Source organism: Podarcis gaigeae (genome assembly GCF_964106915.1).
Source record: "Podarcis gaigeae genome assembly, chromosome: 2".
NCBI lineage: Eukaryota > Metazoa > Chordata > Lepidosauria > Squamata > Lacertidae > Podarcis > Podarcis gaigeae.
Genome location: NC_139679.1, coordinates 22,173,668 through 22,194,878, shown reverse-complemented (window position 1 = coordinate 22,194,878; position 21,211 = coordinate 22,173,668). Strand labels below are relative to the sequence as shown.

Genomic DNA, 21,211 nt, shown 5'->3' with positions numbered 1-21,211 from the left:
TTTTTTATATACACTATACCGTAAATCATTTTTTTACTTTTTTCTGTTTTACACTTTAGAATATTCCTTTAAACCACCTTAAAATGTCAACGGCTTCCCTTGCCACGGTTCATTCTGCGTATCATAAATCCCTGCACATTTTACCTAAACCAAACCATTCAGTATTCCATTATTCCTTCCAACAACAAAACTTGTTTACACTGCTGAATTTCTCTTATAATGCTGCCAACGTTTTCAAGTGTACACAATTTGTCACCCCGCCCACTTTTCCAATTTCAGCTGCAACTGGATTAGACCTCACTGTATACAAGTTGTACAAGTGACAATGAAGTATTTAAATTCAATCTGTTGTACCTCTGCCTATATTAAAAACGCAAAACTTCAAAGGGCGTGGCGAGATGGCGGGAGGGAGATGGTAACTCTATCTCGCAGGGTTATTTATACCTATTTTCGAAATCTTGCTCTCCAGTGACGGGAAGGGGGGGCGGAGAGAGAGAGCGCGCGCTTGGCGAGTCATGTGACGACGGCTGGAGTCATATGACGAGGAAGAGGAGCGAAGAGGACTCTCTCCCCGTGTGGCTTCTCCGCAGCCATGCTCTCCCGCTTGCTGAGGGAGCACCAGGCGAAGCAGGGCGAGAGGAAAGAGCTGCAAGGTGAGCGCGGCCTAGCGCCCCTTCCGAAGCCTCTGGGCTCGCGTAGCAGCTCGGCTGCTTCGGACGCAAAACCAAAACACCGCGGGGCCCCGGGCGCGCGGGCCTTGCTCCGAGCGTCGCCTTGGCAACCGCCCACCGCCAATGAAAACGCCCTTGCGGCAGCTGTGGGTTGTCGCTATTTGTCCAGAGGGCTGTCATTGGGGAGAAAAGGGGAGGGGAGGAGGAGTGCGTACCTGCCGGCCGTCAGGAGCCAAACGAACGGGAGTTTCCGGCGCCTCTGCTTTACTCTTTTGTGTACGTTTGAGCTCAGCTGTGAATAGGAATGTTACGCACTTTACCTACGGCATTTCGGGCCCTCCGGGTTCCCATACCCCCCAACGTTTCTCCGATGTAATAGCGACTTTCTATATTATTATTATTTACTTTTGATGCCCCCGCCACTCTGGGCGGCTTCCAACATATATTAAAACATAATAAAACATTAAACTCCCCCTTCAAATGGCTCAGGGTTCAGCTAACTCCATACTCTCCCAGCATTTCCCTGTTGAAAATAGGAATGTCCTAAGGAAAAGCGAGACTTTCCGGGATCAAACCAGAAACAGGGACTGTTGAAAATAGGGACACTTGGAGGGTTTTGGGTTCCCACCGTTTACTTGTAGAAATCGAGGGTTGCATTGAGCGCAGCAACCATGAAAGCCAGGAAATGGGTAGTTGTGGAGCAAGGTTTGGTGGAGAACATGTGGCTTCCTAGATGCTGAGGGAAGCGTTTTGGATTGCCTAAAAAAGTGTTTTTCCACTTAGGCATCTCTTCGCGTTGGTGCTGTGCCACTTTATCTGTTGGGTGGCTTGTTGCTATTGGACCACAACTTCCATCACCCACTGGCAGCTTAGCTAATGCTCGGGGATGATGGGCGTTGTAGTCCAGCAACAACTGTAGACCAACCCGAGGTTGAAGAGCACTGCCAGACTCATTTTTTTAAAAGGCTACTTCTGATTATTCTGCCTCAGTGTCTCCCTTCCAGCACACTGTCAAATTAGTAGGAAGGATTCACAAGGATGCACAAATATAAGTTTGTGCACACATTTAAGGCTCGTCTACATTCCTGTGTGTCCTCTGCTAAGAAAGCACAGGCCAGATTGGTTTGCCACTTGCCACACTCCTTTCCCAGGGAAAATCTGCTCTTAAGCTTTAAATCTGAACAAATTGTTTGCTCCAATTGAGTGCTAAATAGCGAGGTGGGGGGGCACAGTGGAGATGTTGAAAAGCCCTCAGTGTTTGCTTAGGGGAGTGGAGATGAAAATACCAAACTTGGAAGAAAAGGCAGCAGCACATGCATGTTTGACGCATTATGAGGACAAGTTGCATGAAGCAAACAAAGAGTGCTACCGTTGATGCATCTTCAATTTGTGCCCCTCCCGCAAAACGTATAGACATTTTGAGATGACAAAATGGCCTCTGCTTCCCCTCTCTCTCTAGAACGGCGGAGGCGAGAGGCCATCGCTGCAGCCACTTGCTTAACCGAAGCCCTGGTTGACCACTTGAACGTTGGGTAAGCGGTACTGAGTAATGATGGCTCCATACAAATCTTTGGTTAATAGTACCACATACTGTTACCCATTTCCACGTCTGAGCTGTTTCCAACCTTTAGTCTGCTAAATTGCTCCCTAACAAGGAAATGTCAACTGAGAACCTGCATAGTAGTGGGGGACAGTCATGACTCAGTAGACGTTCCAGCTGGTGCAGAATGCAGCAGCTGGACTGCGAACAGTGATAAGTGGCTCAGGGCTTGTGATACCTTCGCTAAAACATCTGCACTGACTGTTCGTATCCTACCTGGTCACGTTCAAGGTTCTTGCGTTTTTATGCAAAGCCCTGAAAAACGTGGGTCCAGGATACCATAAGGATCTCCTGAGCCCAGCTCAATTGCAGATGGTGGCGCACTTTCTATTGAATTCATATCTTTCAAAAAAGAACGACGCAGGCTCCATTCATAGGCTATTAGTTTCCTGGCCTGCCCTAGGAGTTGGGCATTTCATGTTGCCAGCCCCATATTGTGGAACAATCCTCCAGCCCAGATTCTAGCTAGCATCCTCACTTTTTTACTTTCAGGCATCTCTTGAAGACTTTTTAATGCTGGCAGACCATGTCTTGTGGCAGTGAATTTCATAGTTTAACTAGACGTCATGTGAAGAACTACTCCCTTTGATCTATTCTGAAACCCCCCATCATTCAACTTCATCAAATGACTCCTGGTTCTAGTATTACAAGGCAGGAAGAAAACCTCTGTTTGCTCTCCACAGCATGAATAATTGCATAAAACTCTCACATCCCTCCATAGTTCCAGTTACAGATAGGTAGCCGTGTTGGTCTGCCATAGTCAAAACAAAAAAAATTCCTTCCAGTAGCACCTTAAAGACCAACTAAGTCAGTTCTTGGTATGAGCTTTCGTGTGCATGCACACTTCTTCAGATACACTGAAACAGAAGTTTCCAGACCCTTCTATATAGTGAGAAGGTGGGGAGGGGTATTACTCAGAAGGCTGGTGGGAATGGGTGATTGGCAGATAGTCACCTTTCCCCACTCCTAAAGAGGCCCCAAACATTTTATCCTTTCCTTGTAGGGAAGTTGCTGCAGTCCTCAGGTCCCTTTGGCTGCCATTTTCTGTACTTTTTCAGTTCTATAATATCCTTTTTGAGTACCGCAGCCAGATCTGTACACAACATTCCAAGTGTGGTTGCATCATAAAATTGTATAATGGCGTTTTGATATTGCCAGTTTTATTTTTCCTTTCATAATGATCCCAACATCATCTTGGTACACTTCTTTAAGTTGCTTAGAGCTGAATATTGAAGACCGGGCTAGAGAGTTCCTGTGTCTGCTGAAGTAGCTTTCCAGTTCCTTTAATTTCTGCCTTAGCCAAGACCTCCATATTGCTCAGCAAAGCAATTTGCCTTAGCCTGAGAAAGTTTGATATGATTGGGAGAATATTAGCTTTACAAACCTAAGTTTCTAGCCTGCGGAGTTGACTGTAAAGGTTTTGGAAGAGTGACTTAAGATCCACAATGCAGAAGGAATAATTGCCAGGAATAATGGCTGAAAAACACCCTAAGGCAAGAGCTTTTTACGTCAGCAAAGTATAACATGCTAATTAGAAGGGCGTTCTTTCTTAATTTTGGTCAGCTAAGCTCTTTGTGGTCCATGTTGCGTTTTAAAGTTGTTCTCCCCTATTAAATTAAACAATATTCATAAACAGTGGACAGAAGGGCCACTAACCCTATGCCTTATCCAAGCTGCAGACCTGCCTCTCACTGCCATGAAAAGTGGAAGTTGCTGCATTTCTATAGCATGACCTATTATTGCCTTGACAAGTGGTGTCCAGTCTCTGCCATTGGCGCCATCCAGCTCTGTGGTTAGCTGATGAGAAGTCTCTGCTGCTTCATTCTTCTGGCCCACACTTCCCTAGGGGTTTTTGGCAGCATTGCTAAGTCTGTATTGATTGTTTAGAATGGGAGAGACCACATGGCTACCCTTGCTTTGCTGTTTCCCAAGGATATTGCCACACAGTGTAGATTGGAGGGGAACACAGAAAAGAAGGTCTATTAAGAAGTAGTAACGTACGTGTTAAAACAAATCTGAAGTAAGCTTTCAGGCGTCACTACTTCTGCACAGAAAGCATGCCTCCTGTTCACCTTCCTGCTTCTTGCCTGCTATTTTAAAGCAGGGATTACTTCACTGTTCCCAAACACTTGCTGTATTTAGCTGCCCTGGGAGAGTTACTTGGATTCCAGCTGGATGACTTCCAGGGCTGGTGGGATAGTGGGGAAACAACATCTCTGCTTTGACCAGTCAAGCTTCTTGAGTCTGTCACAGTTCAGATGCTACAAGGCAATGTGAGGTTAAAACCCAACGCTGCCATTTTCATTGTCACTTTGCAAAATGTATGTGGACAAGACCATTTGTTATGGTATCCTGATCTTTTCCCCCTCACAGAGAACCACCTGGGGTCACTCTAGAGATGTTGGTGATGGGACATTTCCCCCCCCCCCAAGCTTTTGATGGGCTAAGATGATGTTTTTGCAGTTACTGTACTGCCTCTTCCCTTCTATTGGCAACCTTTGCTTGATTTTCAGCTTTGAGGAGTAATTGCCTTCATTATACAGTAATTTTGAAAGCTTGGCCATAATAGGGGCCGCTATTTGTATGTGGGCTTGATAGAATGCAGAATTAAAGGCGCCCAGCCTCATGACATGCGTACATAACCTCCTGAGCTGCAATTGCTTGAGTAATCCTTTCTTCGAAATTCAATCTAGGAAATTTCCATTGATATGAAAATATTTTCCATTATTTTCCATACTCAACTACATTGTGTTTATAACAGTAAATTGTAGTTTGAAGAAATATAGTTCTCCATGCTCCGTGCTTATTAAAGATGGAATGGTGCATTTCTGTTGTTCTTTTGTCAGTTGCCATGCTAAAAACATTTCTCGCTTGGTAGCTTTTTCAAAACATCTCTTGTTTTAAGGAGGCAAAGGATTTTTCTGCCCTGTATATGTACATGAATCCAGCGCTAACTCAGAAATAGTACCTCGGGTTAAGAACTTTGCTTCAGGATGAGAACAGAAATCGTGCTCTGGCAGCGGGAGGCCCCATTACCTAAAGTGGTGCTTCAGGTTAAGAACAGTTTCAGGTTAAGAACGGACCTCCAGAACGAATTAAGTACTTAACCTGAGGTACCACTGTACTGTGATGAAAACAGCAAGCTGCTCCCTCCTCTTGTCATTTCTAGCTGCTAAAATACTAAAATGGTCCTCTTTAAAAACATCCCACAATACTAAACCTGTATCAACTCGTCCTTCATTTATAATACATTATATCCTTAATTTTTGGTGGGTACAGGTTTCTTAATTGTCACTCCAGCTTTTCATGTAATGACTTTATTTTCTTCCATCTAAGAAATATTATAATTCCCATCTCTGTGGAAAATATTTTTTCAAAGGGATATCAGGTGAGAAAAAACCTCACAATTGATTAATGTATCTGCATTGGAAAGGAGAGGGGGGGACCTCCAAGCATCCTAGACTGGCCACCTTGTGCTGACCTTTGTTGATCTTCTGTCAGCATTAGACCAATATTCTTGCTGACCTCATGTCTTCACTTCCTTTCTCCCATCTTTCTGCCTCCCTCACAAGAGCAGACATACTTGGGACTCTCTTTTGAGATGCAAGAACAAGCATAGCTTATTGCATCTCCACATGTATTTCCAACAATAAATATTAGCTTACTTATTTTCGGAAAGCCAGAGCCTCAGTGTGATTGTATCCAGAGTAAAGTGTACTCCTCAAACGGGGATTCTGTTTCAGCCCACCTTTTGACAGGGTTCAACTCCCGATGCTAAAATGCAGCCTGTGGGGTTGGCCACTTCTGCAGCAGCAGGAGCATCACACAGGTAGAATTCTGCTCATATAAGCTCTAGATCCAGGCAGATGTGTCCAACCCTGCTGCCCTATCCTGATTGAAGCACGGACACATACAAGAATCTAAATACTCTTTAACTATCACTTAGCTTTCCTTACCGTGTTTATTTAGAGCACTTGTACCCCTCTCTTCAGCCAAAAAGGCTCCCGGAGCGGCTTACATACAACCAAATAAACAAGCCAGCCCCTGCTCACAAGCTTACAATCTAATCTTCAAACACTTCCTTATATTCCCCCCAAAGTATTTAATATAATTAACACACTTTATTACACGCACAAAATATTTCCTCACTATAGAGCTTAGTAACAAGATGCAAATCTTGTTGAATAACAGGAGACATTTGTAAACGTGTTTGACCAGGTGAGTTAGACTGTTCGCATTTGTAAGTTGAAAATGCGTGCAATGAAGTGTTTGATGACAAGCCTCTCACTAGGACAATACCAACAAACGTTGGTCCCTATTTTCCACAGATTCACTACTTGCACAAGAATCATTGCTGTCCCAAATGCCAGATTTAACCCAGATCTTCTGCCAAATATACGTGCCATTGTGTCAATTCTACCAAATATATACAGTTGAGTAAGAAAAGAGAACACATGAACTTAATTCAGAAGTTTTCCCCCCAGAAAATATATCCCCTTACAAAATACAAAAAGAATTAGTTCACTGAAGAACATTTTTAAATGATTTAACAAGGACTATTAAAAGACTTCATTAATTGCCTAGTTCATTAAAGACAGGAACTTAGTGGATTACAATAGTTCATTGAAGGCTAGGGAAGTATTCTCAAAAGAATACCTCAGATTAAGCAGCAGAATCTCAAATAAGCGCATATTTGATTAAAGAAGGGACTGGATCAGAACGCAGTAAATAATTCATTAAAAACTACTGAAACTTAATTGACCCACTTCATTAGGCAGGAATAAATGAGAACAACATTTCATGAAGGGATGTTAAAGACTTACTCGGAGAATGGTGTAGATGAAATTCCTGTCAAACACTACCTATCTGTAACTAAATGCATTAATAGGGATATATATAATTCATATAAGCCAATTTAGGTGGGGTTTTTTCTACTACATGAACAAATAGTGCATCATTCAGGAACCTGTTCCATCCAACTAAGGCAGGTGTGGGGGACATTTTTGGTTCCATAGGCCAGATCCTTATTAGGATCAGCCACACGGGTCCAAACTTGACAGTTGGGCGGGGCTGCCCAGCTGCCAGTCACATGACACTATTATTGACAGTCACATGATTGACAGCCGGGTTATCCTGCCCATCTGTCAAAATCCCTCGCGTGGGATTCCCAAGCACCCGACAGCCACTGACCATAGGGCTGGTGAAGTGCTTCCTTCTCCTCTCCCCTGGGAAAGACAGTACAGTAATAGCTCAGCACCTGGCATCGTAAACAGCATACGGGTGGATGAGTCAAAACCGGCAGCCCAAAGTTTCCATGAGTGTTTCTCCTATTCTTTCAAGCTGCCTTCGCCTTTATAGCAAGTGTTCTTCACTCTCTTATGTAGTCGGTTTACTTAATAAGCTAGTCAGGGTATAAAACCATTTCATCTCCTTCACTTGGATATCTCAAGTTACCTCGTTAAAGTTGTCACAAAACAGTATGTAACCAGAACGGGCAAACTTGCCCTCCCAGTTTCCGTTCGAAGGGTGATATTTATATGGCAGAAGAGAGCTCCAACAGCTCTTCCAGCTCCCCAAAGGTGGGCTTATTTGTCTGCCTTTCCACAGTGACATGGCACTTCACTTTCTTTTACCTCTTACCAAGCAAGAGACATTCATTTTCAAGACAGGTGCTGGCTGGACACAGCGACTTGCATCTTGCTGGTCCTGTGGAGCAAGGTCCTCCCGTTAACCACAGTGCACCCTGTGTATGAATTTTGGAGAAGACAAAATCAAATTGACATTGATAAAACCAAATAGAGGACTGTACTTGTGACTTATGACAAACCTAGACAGCATCTTAAAAAGCAGAGACATCACCTTGCCAACAAAGGTCTGTATAGTTAAACATATGGTTTTCCCAGTAGTGATGTATGGAAGTGAGAGCTGGACCATCAAGAAGGCTGATCGCTGAAGAATTGATGCTTTTGAATTATGGTGCTGGAGGAGACTCTTGAGAGTCCCATGGACTGCGAGAAGATCAACCCTATCCATTCTTAAGGAAATCAGCTATGAGTGCTCACTGGAAGGACAGATCGTCAAGCTGAGACTCCAATACTTTGCCCACCTCGTGAGAAGAGAAGACTCCTTGGAAAAGACCCTGATGTTGGAAAAGATGGAGGGCACAAGGAGAAGGGGACGAGAGAGGATGAGATGGTTGGACAGTGTTCTCGAAGCTACCAGCATGAGTCTGACCAAGCTGTGGGAGGCAGTGGAAGACAGGAGTGCCTGGCGTGCTCTGGTCCATAGGGTCAAGAAGAGTCGGACACGACTAAACAACAACTTGTGACTTCCCGATCCCATGCCAGTCGCTTATGGCAAAAACGACTTCTGGTGCTCCAACAGAGGCCTGGGTTTTATGTCCACTTTTGGCAAGAAATCAATTTCTCTTGGCTTGTAACTGAAATGGGGCAGGATGAGGGGTGTTGGCACTCCAGTGTTCTGTTTTTAACTAGATGTATTACTCATCCATCCATTTCCCCACCCCACATATGGCAAAATAGTTCAGGTAGTGCCTCACGAGCCAGTAATTTTTTAAAAAAAGTTTGGATGTGAAACTTACAAATTGCATAGAACCATTCCTCGGGCTGTAAAATCTGTATTGTTTTCTGAAAGTGTTCTGGAAGCATGGAAGCCTGCCACCCTGAAACGCACGCAATCGACCCAATTGAATCTGAATTGCTTTAGATCCCCTTGTCTCTTCCTATAACAGCAGCACAGCAACATATCTTGAAACTACCATGGCTGCCCGCAGTCTCCCCACTCTGGCCACACCCTTACTGTTTTGTGGGGGTAACTGACCTGCCCTTCCCTGTTACCCATCCTTGTTTGGTCGATTTATTCTCCCTTGGTGAGGAAAATCACTCACACGCCTTATCATTGCCCAGCCCTTCACCTGCCTTTGCCTCGGCCATGATAGGTTCCAGATGTTCCCAGTGCTGTATAATGATTGCCAGATGTTGCTGAGCCGTTAAATCCTCTACAGCTTGGGAACTTACCCAGCTGCAGACTCCCAGCGCCTGCCTCTGCCCCTGGGGTTAGCTCGCTCCGAGCTGGGAAGCCACTCAGAATGGCGAAGAGCCGAGCAGAAAACGCAGCGATGGAGGGATTGGCACAGAGAAAGATCCTCTGTTTCCCTCCCCTACTTGTCTTAATTAATCGCTGAGCCTCTCTCCCTCTCACACTCTAGGGTGGCGCAGGCCTATGTGAACCAAAGGAAGCTCGACCACGAAGTGAAGACATTGCAGATCCAGGCTGCCCAGTTTGCCAAACAGACCGGCCAGTGGATCAGCATGGTGGAAAACTTCAATCAGGCTCTGAAGGTCGGTGGGATAGCTGCTCCTACGGGGGAGGCACATATCTTGCACAGTAACCTCAAGATTAGCCTAAAAGTTACAACAGGACTCGATGGGTGATGGGAGGTGAGGTTTGGCGATGGGGAAACATGGCTGGGTTTGTGCAGAGAACAAGGGAGAGAAAGGGGCTCGTGGGCAATAAAGGAGAATGGATTGGGGCAGGCTTTGGTGTGTGCCAGAACAATTGAAGTAATAACAAATTAGCCCTTGAGTATTGCGGCTTGCTGAGAAGTCACAGTTGGTCCCTGACATCGGAGGCAGTAGGTGATCATAGAATCAGAGTTTGAAGGGACATCTGGTCCAATCCCCTGCAATGCAGGAATCTCAAATAAATGGCTCAGTTGGTTAGAGTCTGTTGCTGATAATTGCCAAGGCTGCAGGTTCGATCCCCATACAGGACAACTGCGCATTCCTGCATTTCAGGTGCCTTGACTAGATGATCCTTGGGGTCCCTTCCAATGCTATGTTTCTGGAGCCTCCATGACAGGTGGCCATCCAGCCTCTGCTTAAAAACCTCCAAGGAAGGAGAGCTCACCACTTTCCAAGGGAGTCCATTCCTCTTGCTGTCAGAAAGTTATTCCTGATTGTCTGAGAGGGATGCCGCAGTCTATTGAGCTTATACCTGCGAGGGAGAACATGAAAGTATGCATGGGGAAGCAGAGAATGAGTAAAAACACCTGGTTGGAATTAAGGAGGGTGAGACACGTTGGGGAAACCCAAGAGCCTGCATATTCCAATTCACAGCTTTTGTGCCAAAACAATATAGACTCCCTGATGATAGGATTCTAGCCATGGGGCACACTTTGTGCTTCTTCCAGTTGTAGGTGCTCCTGACAATAATCAGTTGGAGAGCTCCACCTGCTGGGCATGGGGCTCCCCATGTTATCAACTCGGCAAGAGAGACAAAACAATCAGAATATGTTAGCCCCACAAAATTGCGTGTATGCGTGAAATTTGGTATCTGTACAGTTTTCCACCCTAAATGTTGCATGGAGAAATTTATTTAAAGCTGCCATATATAGCTGCTTAAAAACCCACAATATGTAGCTGTAGTGTCTTGTGGAATTGTTCTCAAAGATAAGAGTAAAACGTTCTGGGACATTAATTGGAAGTATTAGCATGTCTGGTCATGCCTGATCCTAGCAGAGACTACTTGTATATGTAGTTCTTCTTCTGTACCTTAGTTAGCCATTTCACCTATTGAAATAAAGTCACAAGCAATTGAAATTATTGAAAGTTGCTTGTGAACAGTAATTCTTAATATGGTGCTGTCAATTTACATGGCGTTTTACAAAGTAGTATAAGCAAGAGAGATGAGTCTCCGTCCCAGTGAGGCCACAGTCTTTCTGTCCGTAGTGTAGGAGACAACAAGGATAAACTTGGGCAAATGCATTAAGCTTGATGGAAAAGTGAGGGCTTCAAGGAGGAATTTGGAGAAAGAAAAAGGCTGCATAAAGAGGAAGGAACCAAAGGAGGATCGCAGAAAAGTTAGGCCAAATCAGAGAACTCAAACTGTACAGTGTGCTTTGAACTTACCCGAAATCTCCCTGCCCTAACTGGGTGTCTGGGAGTAAGATTGAGGGCAGGTGGAGAAACAGGGTGCGTGCCGTTTGAGACGCAAAGAGATGAGTGTTTTGACCGTGACTTCTTCTTCCCGGCAGGAGATTGGCGACGTGGAAAACTGGGCACGTAGCATTGAGATGGACATGCGGACCATTGCCACGGCCCTAGAGTACGTTTACAAAGGGCAGCTGCAGCCATCCACCTCCTGAAATGGACACACCTTTCCTCCTTGGACCCCCTTCCCCCGCTTCATGCAGCCAGCAGCGTGGGGGCGCAAGTAAAGAAATGGCAAATCTCTTGTCTGCCAGCCCTTATTAAATGGTCAGCGGCTGCCTTTTTGCAGCAGCGGGCGAGATCTGCCCTTGCCCTCCAGCCAGCGACTGAAAGGCATGTTGGCCTGTGTGTGTCACTGCTGAATGAGTGGTAGTGGTATCTGGCTGTGGGGAATTAAAAACAAACCAGTATTGATTCAGGAGAAACACAACATACACACAATGAAAGGTGGAGAAGGGGTTGTGCAGACCAGCTTTTACCTCTCGCTGTGATGAAGCTAGAAAGAACAGAATAAAAACGAATGGTTTAAACGCATGGTGAGTGTTGGCATGAATCACTAAAGGGAGCTCAGCGTGTGTCCTGGCTGCATCTGCTGCCCAGGCCCATCTTGGAGAGGAGAAGCAAAGATGGTATCCTGGCTCCCCTTATCCAAACAGGCAACCTTACAGAGACTTGAGTACTTCAATGTAGGTTTGGCTCAGTGCCCAGTATGTCTCCTAGCCTGGCCTCCTCATCCTCTTTAGTTTTTAAATCCTTCTCTGAAGGTCCTTTTCATGCCTTAACAAAGGAACCCTTCTCCGGCTAGTTTTGTCCTAATCTACTGTGATTCAACATGCAGAGCCTGCTTGTTAGGGGGCGGTGTGTGTGTGTGTGTAATGGAATGAGAAGAGGGGTTAAGCCCCCCAAGTTCCAGCCTCCCTTCCCTTCCCCCTCCCCACTAGCCAACCTTTCCACACAGGAGACAGAATCTTCTATAAAAGCGCAAGAAAAGCAAAGTCCTTGACATCTCATACCCCTCCTACTTTTTCTGTGAGATGCGTTACTATTCAGTCTCTTCAACCCCACTGACCTCTTCAAAGTAGATTTCATAACTGTAGTGATGGGAGCTCTTGAATCAACAATGCCTTTTCATTACGTTCCTTCCAAGCAAGTCCATTGATCACAAGACTTGGGGCAGAGCTTAGGCATGGGATCCTAGCTTCCAACACACTCTTTTATCCTGCACGCTCAGATACTTTCTCATCCCCTTACGGTCTCAAAGGCAGGTTCCCCCTTGGACTTAGGAGGCTCTGTCCCACTTTAAAGCAGAGAAGTGGCAGTATCTGACATTTCCTCCAAGTTGCTTAGGATTCCCAGCTGAAGGATGTCAACACATGGAAGCAGCCTTCATGCGAGCCTCACTTTGACGGAGAAGGGGTTGCTTAACTCTCATCGCTACACTGCTTTCCATGCTGCATGCTTGGACGCTGGTGGTGTTCTTTTGTTTTTAGTCAGCCCTCCTGCCATATTTACACCCCCACCACATGTGAACATAATTCCCTGTTTCCTGGCATAACACCGATATTCCTTGTTTATTTGATTTAATCTGACTGGTGTTAAATACCATCTCCAAATTAATTTATAATAATTTTCTTTTCTTCTTATAGACAACATTTTCAGCGAAAGATTCTCCCATATTTCCCCCCAGCTTTGACTATCTATCTGCCCTGTTGTCTCCTTTTCCCACACCTCTTTTAATTTGTCTTCTTTATCCTCCATTTCTACTAATATTTTATAAATTTCACTGGTAGACAGCCCTCTTGCCAAAGTTCTCAGGGCAGTATACAAACAATACCATAAAATGCAACTCATAGCTCGTTCACAAAATGGCAGTGGACAGGGACTACCTAGCCATCTCCAGTCCAAAGGCCACACAGAACATAACAGGCTATATTCAGCCAGGGCCCATTGAAATTAATGGACCTAAGTTAGACATGGCTGCTGACTTCAGCGGTTCTACTCTTGAGTAACAATTGTATTGATTACTACCCTATGTTTTCTTAAAAACTGAAATCCAAAAGAGAACAAGGGGGGGCATGCGAACTTATCTCAGTCCCATAAACAAGGCGACTATGACCTACCACCGAGTGTGCCACAGATGCAGCAGATCTTGAGATGCTGTTTGCAATGGGTGCAGCGTGGTGGACACTTGAACTTCCCTATACAAAATACTTTAAATAAACTTCAGATGTGCATCTGATTTACCCTGACGTGGTTAAACTATGGAAGGATTTTTCAGTACCAGCTTTCCTCTTACCACACCCTCCAGTTGTTTTCCCTTCTCAAGAGTTTTATTGTATGTTTTATGTTGTGCATTGCCTCGGGCAGTTTTTAAGAATAAGGGTGGTAATCACATAAATGAAATTGTTTTCAACAAATAGTCTTGTTCCACCCTGAGCATGGTCCGTGAAGACGGGTTTCAAGGAAATGCAACTCTTGTATCCTTGTATCAGCTTCTTCATTATAGCCCAAGCTCTTTAAGTCTAAGATTTCTCCGATTCCTCAGTACACAGCTCCTGAGAGATTTAACTGGAATTCAGCTGAGTGGAGGTTAACCGTGCAGATTGCTTTGCAGCTGCATCAAGGGTTAATGCTGGGGCTGTGTCCCTGCCCCTTAGCGTCCACCGGGAAGCTGATTGGCAAAGGCTCTGGCTTCTTGCCCTCCTGGACTTTGGCTAGGAGCAGAACTCTTGTCCGCTCTGTACAGCAGAAGCCAAACAGGGTAAATAGTCCTAGACCCAGCAGAGACTAGCTGCTGCTTCTGCCGCTGGAGTCTGCCAAGTTTATCAACAGCTGCATCTGGTGAGAAGGTAAGGAGGACAATGGGTGGGCGGGCTGGTATTGCACTCCACCTAAGTCCCAGGAACTTAACGGAACAAACCTGAACCATCTTCCTCTTCATGGCTGCAACCCTGTGAATGGCAAGGTGTGCCGCTGATCAGTCCATCTTGCAGTTGAGGAAGCTGGGGGGGGGTGTCTAACGGGAAGAGCTGAAATCCGAGTGTGGTCTTGACACCTGAATAAACTTACTGTCTGCTTCAGCACAAGCAGCAGCTGCTCTCTTCTTGAGGGAGCTGAAGTCACACGTGCAAGACGGGAGTGGAGTTAGGAATTCAGGCTCCTAAGCTCCAACTCTGGAAGAGAAGACCCACTTCCGAAATGTCTTAAAAGCTTGCTCTTTGAAATCTTGAGTTCTGTGTTGGCTTCGGCCACTGTGGCTGTGCCAATGCACAGATGCCCATCTCCTCTGCATCTGGTGGGCTCTCACCACTGGGTTTGAGCAGTGGTATACACACGGCATTAGCTGCATTCCACATCTATGCTGCTGTTTGTTCTGAAATAATTGTGGTTTGATGCATCTACCACCAAAGTAGCTTTGATCCAAATTGAGGGGGAGAAAGATCAGCCTAGCTACGTTTTAAGCCAGTAACATGTACAAAGCCTCTCTGCCTTTAAGTGGACCCGAGATCTTTCACCCTGAGCCCGATTTGTACAATTTTCTTCCTCCCCTGGGGATGTCTTCACACTTGCCTTGGAATGAAGAGCCACTGGCATCCAAGTTCTGCATCCTTTCTCTTTGAAATGGTGTCGGATCACAACCCAAGGTTTATGCAGAAGACCTGGGTGGGTACAGATGGGGCACCATAAAGTGATTGCAGAGGGTCTCTTGAAAGGGGGTGGGAATGTTTTTTGTAAATATTTGGCCTGGTCTACACATGGGACGCAGGTGGCGCTGTGGGTTAAAGCCTCAGGGCCTAGGACTTGCCGATCGAAAGGTCGGCGGTTTGAATCCCTGCGGCGGGGTGCGCTCCCGCTGCTCGGTCCCAGCGCCTGCCAACCTAGCAGTTCGAAAGCACCTCCGGGTGCAAGTAGATAAATAGGGACCGCTTACCAGCGGGAAGGTAAACGGTGTTTCCGTGTGCGGCTCTGGCTCGCCAGATGCAGCTTTGCCACGTGACCCGGAAGTGTCTCCGGACAGCGCTGGCCCCTGGCCTCTTGAGTGAGATGGGCGCACAACCCCAGAGTCTGTCAAGACTGGCCCGTACGGGCAGGGGTACCTTTACCTTTACCTTTTACACATGCAGTAGAATGTGGCGGCAGAACTCTGTGGCAATAGAGCGACATGTACAGCCCACAGGTGTGTGAGAGCATTTGTGATCAGCTTTCATGTCCTAACAATACCCAAAAGGCTAGAGGGTTTTCTATCCCTGCCCTAAAATTTAGTTATACTGTAGTACCTACTAAAGAACAGTAGCCTAGCCAGTTCTGCATCTCTAGACAAAATCACCTTTGACCCTCTGTTTTGCGAAAAGAGTGTGACCTCTGCTCTGTACCAGGTGAAGTAAAGGTATAAGGTAAAGGACCCCTGGATGGTTAAGTCCAGTCAAAGCTACTAAGCCTGCCAGGTAAATCATACATGAGACTTAACACCTCAGACTCATCGGTGTTTAAGTGCAATCTCTGCGCTAGAAGTACTGCACGAGTGAATGTGCTTATATTTAAATTACATTAAAAATAAAGACCAATAAGCATTACTATCATTTGCCACAACTGTTAGGACAAAGGGAAGAAATCTTAACTCGCCATCCCTTATTTGGCCTGTCTGAGTGAATAGCAGACAGATGCTTATGAATTGTTTTTGAGCACACAAGTCCTCCCCTGACCTTTATGTGCTAGATGAAAATATAGAGCTGCATCATATGGTATGTAATGCGGGCCTCACGGTCCTTGACCCTGAACGGGACCAGGCCACTTACAAAACTGGGTTATGAAAGCTCCCCTGATCCTTGCATTCTGGAGCAAGGGAAAAATCCTCTAGTACCCAGCCACTGGAGTCTCAAATGTATGGACTGAGCTTCCGTGTGAGAGAAAGTCAGGCATTGAATTCCCCAAGAATTGAGCAGGAATTAATAAGGTACCGCTGTCTCATCCATGTCAGGTAGCAGATGTCAAATAGGTACCGTGTTTGTCGCTGGATTAGTTCAGATTTGGACTCGAGACCGAACATAGTGCCTGCTGACAGAGATTTCCCAAGGGATACGGCACACTTGCATTTTTGGCTGTTGATTTTGTTTCACGATCCCAAACGAAGTCTTGACAGCTAGGATGCCCTGCTTTGCTTCCCCATCTACTGCCTGGGGGTTGTGGGGAAGCAAATGACAAGCTACTTTTGCAAACTCACAGCCTTGCACTCTTCATGAATTAGTCCAGAGTAGCTTTCTTTCAGCAACTTAAAAAGCAGAGACATCACCTTGCCAACAAAGGTCCGTATAGTTAAAGCTATGGTTTTCCCAGTAGTGGTGTATGGAAGTGAGAGCTGGACCATAAAGAAGGCTGATCGCCGAAGAATTGATGCTTTTGAATTATGGTGCTGGAGGAGACTCTTGAGAGTCCCATGGACTGCAAGAAGATCAAACCTCTCCATTCTGAAGGAATGAGCCCTGAGTGCTCACTGGAAGGACAGATCGTGAAGCTGAGACTCCAATACTTTGGCCCCCTCATGAGAAGAGAAGACTCCCTGGAAAAGACCCTCATGTTGGGAAAGATGGAGGGCACAAGGAGAAGGGGACAACAGAGGACGAGATGGTTGGATAGTGTTCTCGAAGTTACCAGCATGAGTTTGACCAAACTGTGGGAGGCAGTGGAAGACAGAAGTGCCTGGTATGCTCTGGTCCATGGGGTCATGAAGAGTTGGACACAACTAAACAACAACAACAAGCTTTCTTTGCTGACAAGTTTCCCAGCACAGCTTAGAACTCCCTCTTTACCCACAAGTATGCATGTAAAGAATGGCAGGCTCCTGTGCTTCTGTTGTTGCTTTTACCACATGACATGTAAAGTATGAGGCCAAATGTGCACACACATTCTGTGGTTTAGTAATTGCTGGAAAGAATAGTTTGGGTGATTTTTGTTTTAAGCATTATAAACCAGTTGCTGGTGAAATCCACAGAGGAATTCATTTCATACCCATCATGAGTTTACCACAAAGGTGGGTCCAGCAAGCCTCACACAGTTGGGTTTTTGAAGCAACTTCAGAGCGCCTGATGGTGAGCTTGGCTGACATGGAAACACACACAAACTCCTCACAACACCCCTGTGAGGTAGATAAGGGTTGGGGAGTGTAACTAGCCAAAGGCACCCAGTGAATTTAATAGGTGAAAATGTATTTGCACCTGGGACACTCGAGTCCTAGCTGGTGACTTTAATCCAGGCATAGGCAAACTCCGCTCTCCAGATGTTTTGAGATTACAATTCCCATCATCCCTGATCACTGGTCCTGTTAGCTAGGGATGATGGTAGTTGTAGTCCCAAAACATCTGGAGGGCCGAGTTTGCCTATGCCTGCTCTAATCGCTATGTCATGTTAATATTACCTAAGCAGGGATATTATTGGACTTCCATCAGCTCCAGCCAGGGATGACTGGACTTGTAGTCTAGCAACAACTGTATAGACCCCTGGCTTAAAGTATATTAATATTCTATTGCAACGAGTCTGTATTAATTGGCCCATTTTAAAACTTAGAGGTTTTTGCTTGTGCCTCAAATATATCTGCATAAAAGAGTACAACCCTACGTTATGCCTACATTTGTCCAAAGAACTAAGACACGAAGCTGGAAATCTGCTGCTGCTGTTGTTATCCCATCTAATCTCAGTCACACCCAGGCCTGTGGCCTAGTTTAGGGCAGGTCGCCATGGCAATCGCTGGAGCAGGAAGGATGTGGAGGAATGTGTGGCGTAAAATGTGTGTATGAGCCCCTGCTTAGAGCTGTGGGAGCAACCAGGGCTGATAACCTCGTACTGTTTTATTGCTCTTGGCCTGCACTGCCAAATTCTCCCACTAGATGCAATAGCTCTGGAGAGAGTTTGCTTGCATCTACCTCAGAGAGTGGTCATATATAGACAAGGACGACTCCACTGAGGGCACTGCAAGTCGCAAGCTTTGATCACAGCCCTGGAAGATTCCCAATCCTTGGCTCCCCTGAGACTTCTAGCTTTTCCATCTCTGTGTTGAGCAGAGTTCGTCCAGATGCTATAACTTATCATGTCCACAGGAAACTTAAGACTACATGCACAATGGGTGCAACTGAATGTCGCACAAATACAATCAATCCATCAGCATAAGCATTTCTGCTTGCCACACAGAATGGTCTTCCCTCCCCCCCCCCCCCCCAAGACCAGTTCAGAGCTAAACCACATGGGAAACTGCTGTCAAATATAAATAACAAGCTTAAAGCTAGTTAATGCATGGAGGGGTGAAGATCACAGAGTTGTATTCCTAGACCTGGTTAGGTCACATTCCCTCACCTCCGTTTAGGAGGAAGTGTTATTAGAGGTCCCCTTCTCCCACATCATGTTCCCAAGCCAGCACAGATGCCTCAGTCCCAGTTATTTGGTTTGTTGTTGTTTTTTAAATACCAGCCACATTATGGTGAAAAATATAGCATTACTTTTAGTTTGGTTAAAATATGTTGAGGATTAATTAAAGCATTTGTTTGTTTCTGAATTGCCCCTCATCATCTCTTCCTATTACCTCAAAATATATAAAGGACAATCTATTTTACCTATTTCTTACTGGCCCTTCACCATAAGGTCCAAGGATGGGTTCCGGTATGTAACAACATTATAGATAAAGGGACCCCTGACCGTTAAGTCCAGTCGCGGACGACTCTGGAGTTGCGGAGCTCATCTTGCTTTACTGGCCAAGGAGCTGGCATTTGTCCACAGACAGCTTCTGGGTCATGTGGCCAGCATGACTAAAGCCGCTTCTGGCGAACCAGAGCAGCACACGGAAACACCGTTTACCTTCCCGCCGGAGCGGTACCTATTTATCTACTTGCACTTTGACGTGCTTTCGAACTGCTAGGTTGGCAGGAGCAGGGACCGAGCAACGGGAGCTCACCCTGTTGCGGGGATTCAAACCGCCGACCTTCTGATTGGCAAGCCCTAGGCTCTGTGGTTTAGACCACAGCGCCACCTGCGTCCCTAACATTATATACCAGTATAAAAACAGATAAACTGTGACATTTTTAAAAAAGCAAGTTAAACCATTACAAAGTGACATAAATTCAGCCAAAGAGGTGGATCTCACAAAACAAAATACCTTAGCTGCCAAAGGCCAGGGTTGAGAATCTCCTAAGAGTAATTAACATGACTGATTAGATAACAGCAGAGTAGAATATCAACAGACAGCTTCGTTCTAGATTCAGAAGCCTACTGATTCTCAGGGATTGGGAATCTCCTGCCCTCCAGTACAGCCAATGATCTAGGACAGGGTTTCCCAAACATGGGCCTCCAGCTGTTGGACTACAACTCCCATCATCCAGTGGTCAGGGATGATGGGAAATGTAGTCCAAAAAAACCACACAACTGGAAACCCTGGTGTAGGGTAATAGGAGATGTAGTCCAGGAACACACTAGGTTTCCCACTAGAGCCTGGCCTATGTAATTAGGACAGATGGATCTTCCTTATTGACCTGAAAACGAAAAGCAGAATTCAGTACTTAGAGCTGAGAGCACTTGGGTGCTCAGCCCACCTTGCCCATTTTCCCTTACCCCGCAGGTCTTCGTCGAGACTCTACTATGTTGTGTTGGTATGCGCTGCTCTTCAGTATCCTCTGGATTGTGGTCTGGTTCCTGCGCGACAGGCAGACATTGAGCTCCTACAAGGACAAGTATGTCTTCATCACAGGCTGCGACACGGGTTTCGGGAACATGCTGGCCAAGCGCCTGGACAAGAAGGGCTTTCAGGTGCTGGCAGGTTGCCTAACCCAGAAGGGGGCTGATAACCTGCAGCGGTCCAGCTCGCCAAACCTGCGCACCATCCTGCTGGACGTCACCAACTCCGAGAGCATCTCTAAAGCCGTGCAGTGGGTGAAAGGTGAAGTGGGAGAAAAAGGTGAGTCTCTCGCCCCGGTAGAGATCTGGGGGGTGGGGGGCAGTGGGGTGAGTCAGGTCTGAGTGTGTGTTGTGCTTCTACAGAAAACAAGGAGAAAAGTCAAAGTTCTGGACGCTGAAGTCAACTTTCTAAAACTGCAGCTTTCAACCAATGCAGTTCTAGCTGGGACAAGAAAAGCTCTTTAAAAGAGCAGGGATTTGACTGCATTACTCAAAAATCACAGGGCTGCTTACCTGTGCTTACAATGTGCTTAAGGATTAAGACAGCAGCACAACTGCTAGTATAATTGCTGCTTTGCTGCTGTTGCTGAACTTAAGCCGCTGCCTTATGTCTGACCATTGGTCCAAATAGCCCAATACTGTCAACACTGGCTGGCAGTGGCTTTTCATTGTTTCAGGCAGGAGTATTTCCCCAGTCTCCTAGAGACTGAAACTAGGTTGTTCTGCATGCATGACATGTGCTCATTAATGCTCGAGTTGCAGCTTATTATTACTAGCTTTAATTTACAGTGTGGTGTACTCATTATATTGCGATCCCAACATAGGTCACAATTATACCCATTTTACAGGTAGGGAAGTGAGATAGAATAATGTATACTGTCATACCTTGGAAGTCAAATGGAATCAGTACCAAAAATCTGTTCGACTTCCAAAACATTCGAAAACCAAAGTGTGGCTTCCGAGCTGCGGAAGCCTCATCTGACATTCGGCTTCCAAAAATTGTTCGGAAACCAGAACAGTCACTTCCGGGTTTCGATCGTTCGGGAGCCAATTTGTTCGGGAGCCAAGGCATTTGAGATCCAAGGTACGACTGTACTCTTAAACCCAGATCTCTAAACTTCAGCTACAAGACGTTGGTAACAACTCAGCATTTTATCCCCCCATAATAAACCTTTGCATACAAAACATCTCAGGCTTAATCTTTGGTATCACCCATTAAAAAGTGGTAGTAAGGCTGAATAAGACCTCCACCTGAAATTTTGTGAGAGACGCTG

General features: G+C 45.7%; 3 protein-coding genes across 15 annotated transcripts in view; 2 read left to right on the top strand and 1 right to left on the bottom strand.

Moving 5' to 3' along the window:
- Nucleotides 1-19,981, bottom strand: part of ITGA7 (integrin subunit alpha 7) — a 100,393-nt gene extending 80,412 nt beyond the window's left edge. For 5 of the 13 annotated variants that reach the window (XM_083727399.1, XM_083727397.1, XM_083727400.1 and 2 more), the window contains exons 1-3: nucleotides 14,203-14,238; nucleotides 13,403-13,480; nucleotides 887-963 (exon numbers count right to left, since the gene is read on the bottom strand). In XM_083727399.1, the coding sequence (XP_083583525.1) occupies nucleotides 887-963; nucleotides 13,403-13,480; nucleotides 14,203-14,223 (176 nt within the window). In that variant the 5' untranslated portion in view covers nucleotides 14,224-14,238. Of the gene's footprint in view, nucleotides 1-444; nucleotides 762-886; nucleotides 964-7,911; nucleotides 8,134-13,402; nucleotides 13,481-14,202; nucleotides 14,245-19,874 lie in introns of those variants that run through there. The other 8 variants (XM_083727390.1, XM_083727392.1, XM_083727387.1 and 5 more) reach the window with 7 other exon arrangements.
- BLOC1S1 (biogenesis of lysosomal organelles complex 1 subunit 1) lies at nucleotides 511-11,816 on the top strand. Its single transcript, XM_083727877.1, has 4 exons — nucleotides 511-653; nucleotides 2,131-2,203; nucleotides 9,500-9,632; nucleotides 11,327-11,816. The coding sequence occupies exons 1-4, from the start codon at nucleotides 593-595 to the stop codon at nucleotides 11,435-11,437; spliced, it is 378 nt and encodes a 125-aa protein (XP_083584003.1). The 5' UTR covers nucleotides 511-592; the 3' UTR covers nucleotides 11,438-11,816.
- Nucleotides 19,902-21,211, top strand: part of RDH5 (retinol dehydrogenase 5) — a gene marked incomplete at its 5' end in the record, with an annotated part of 6,927 nt that continues 5,617 nt past the window's right edge. The window contains one exon of the mRNA XM_083727885.1: nucleotides 19,902-20,259. Within this exon, the coding sequence (XP_083584011.1) occupies nucleotides 19,902-20,259 (358 nt within the window). The remainder of the gene's footprint in view (nucleotides 20,260-21,211) is intronic.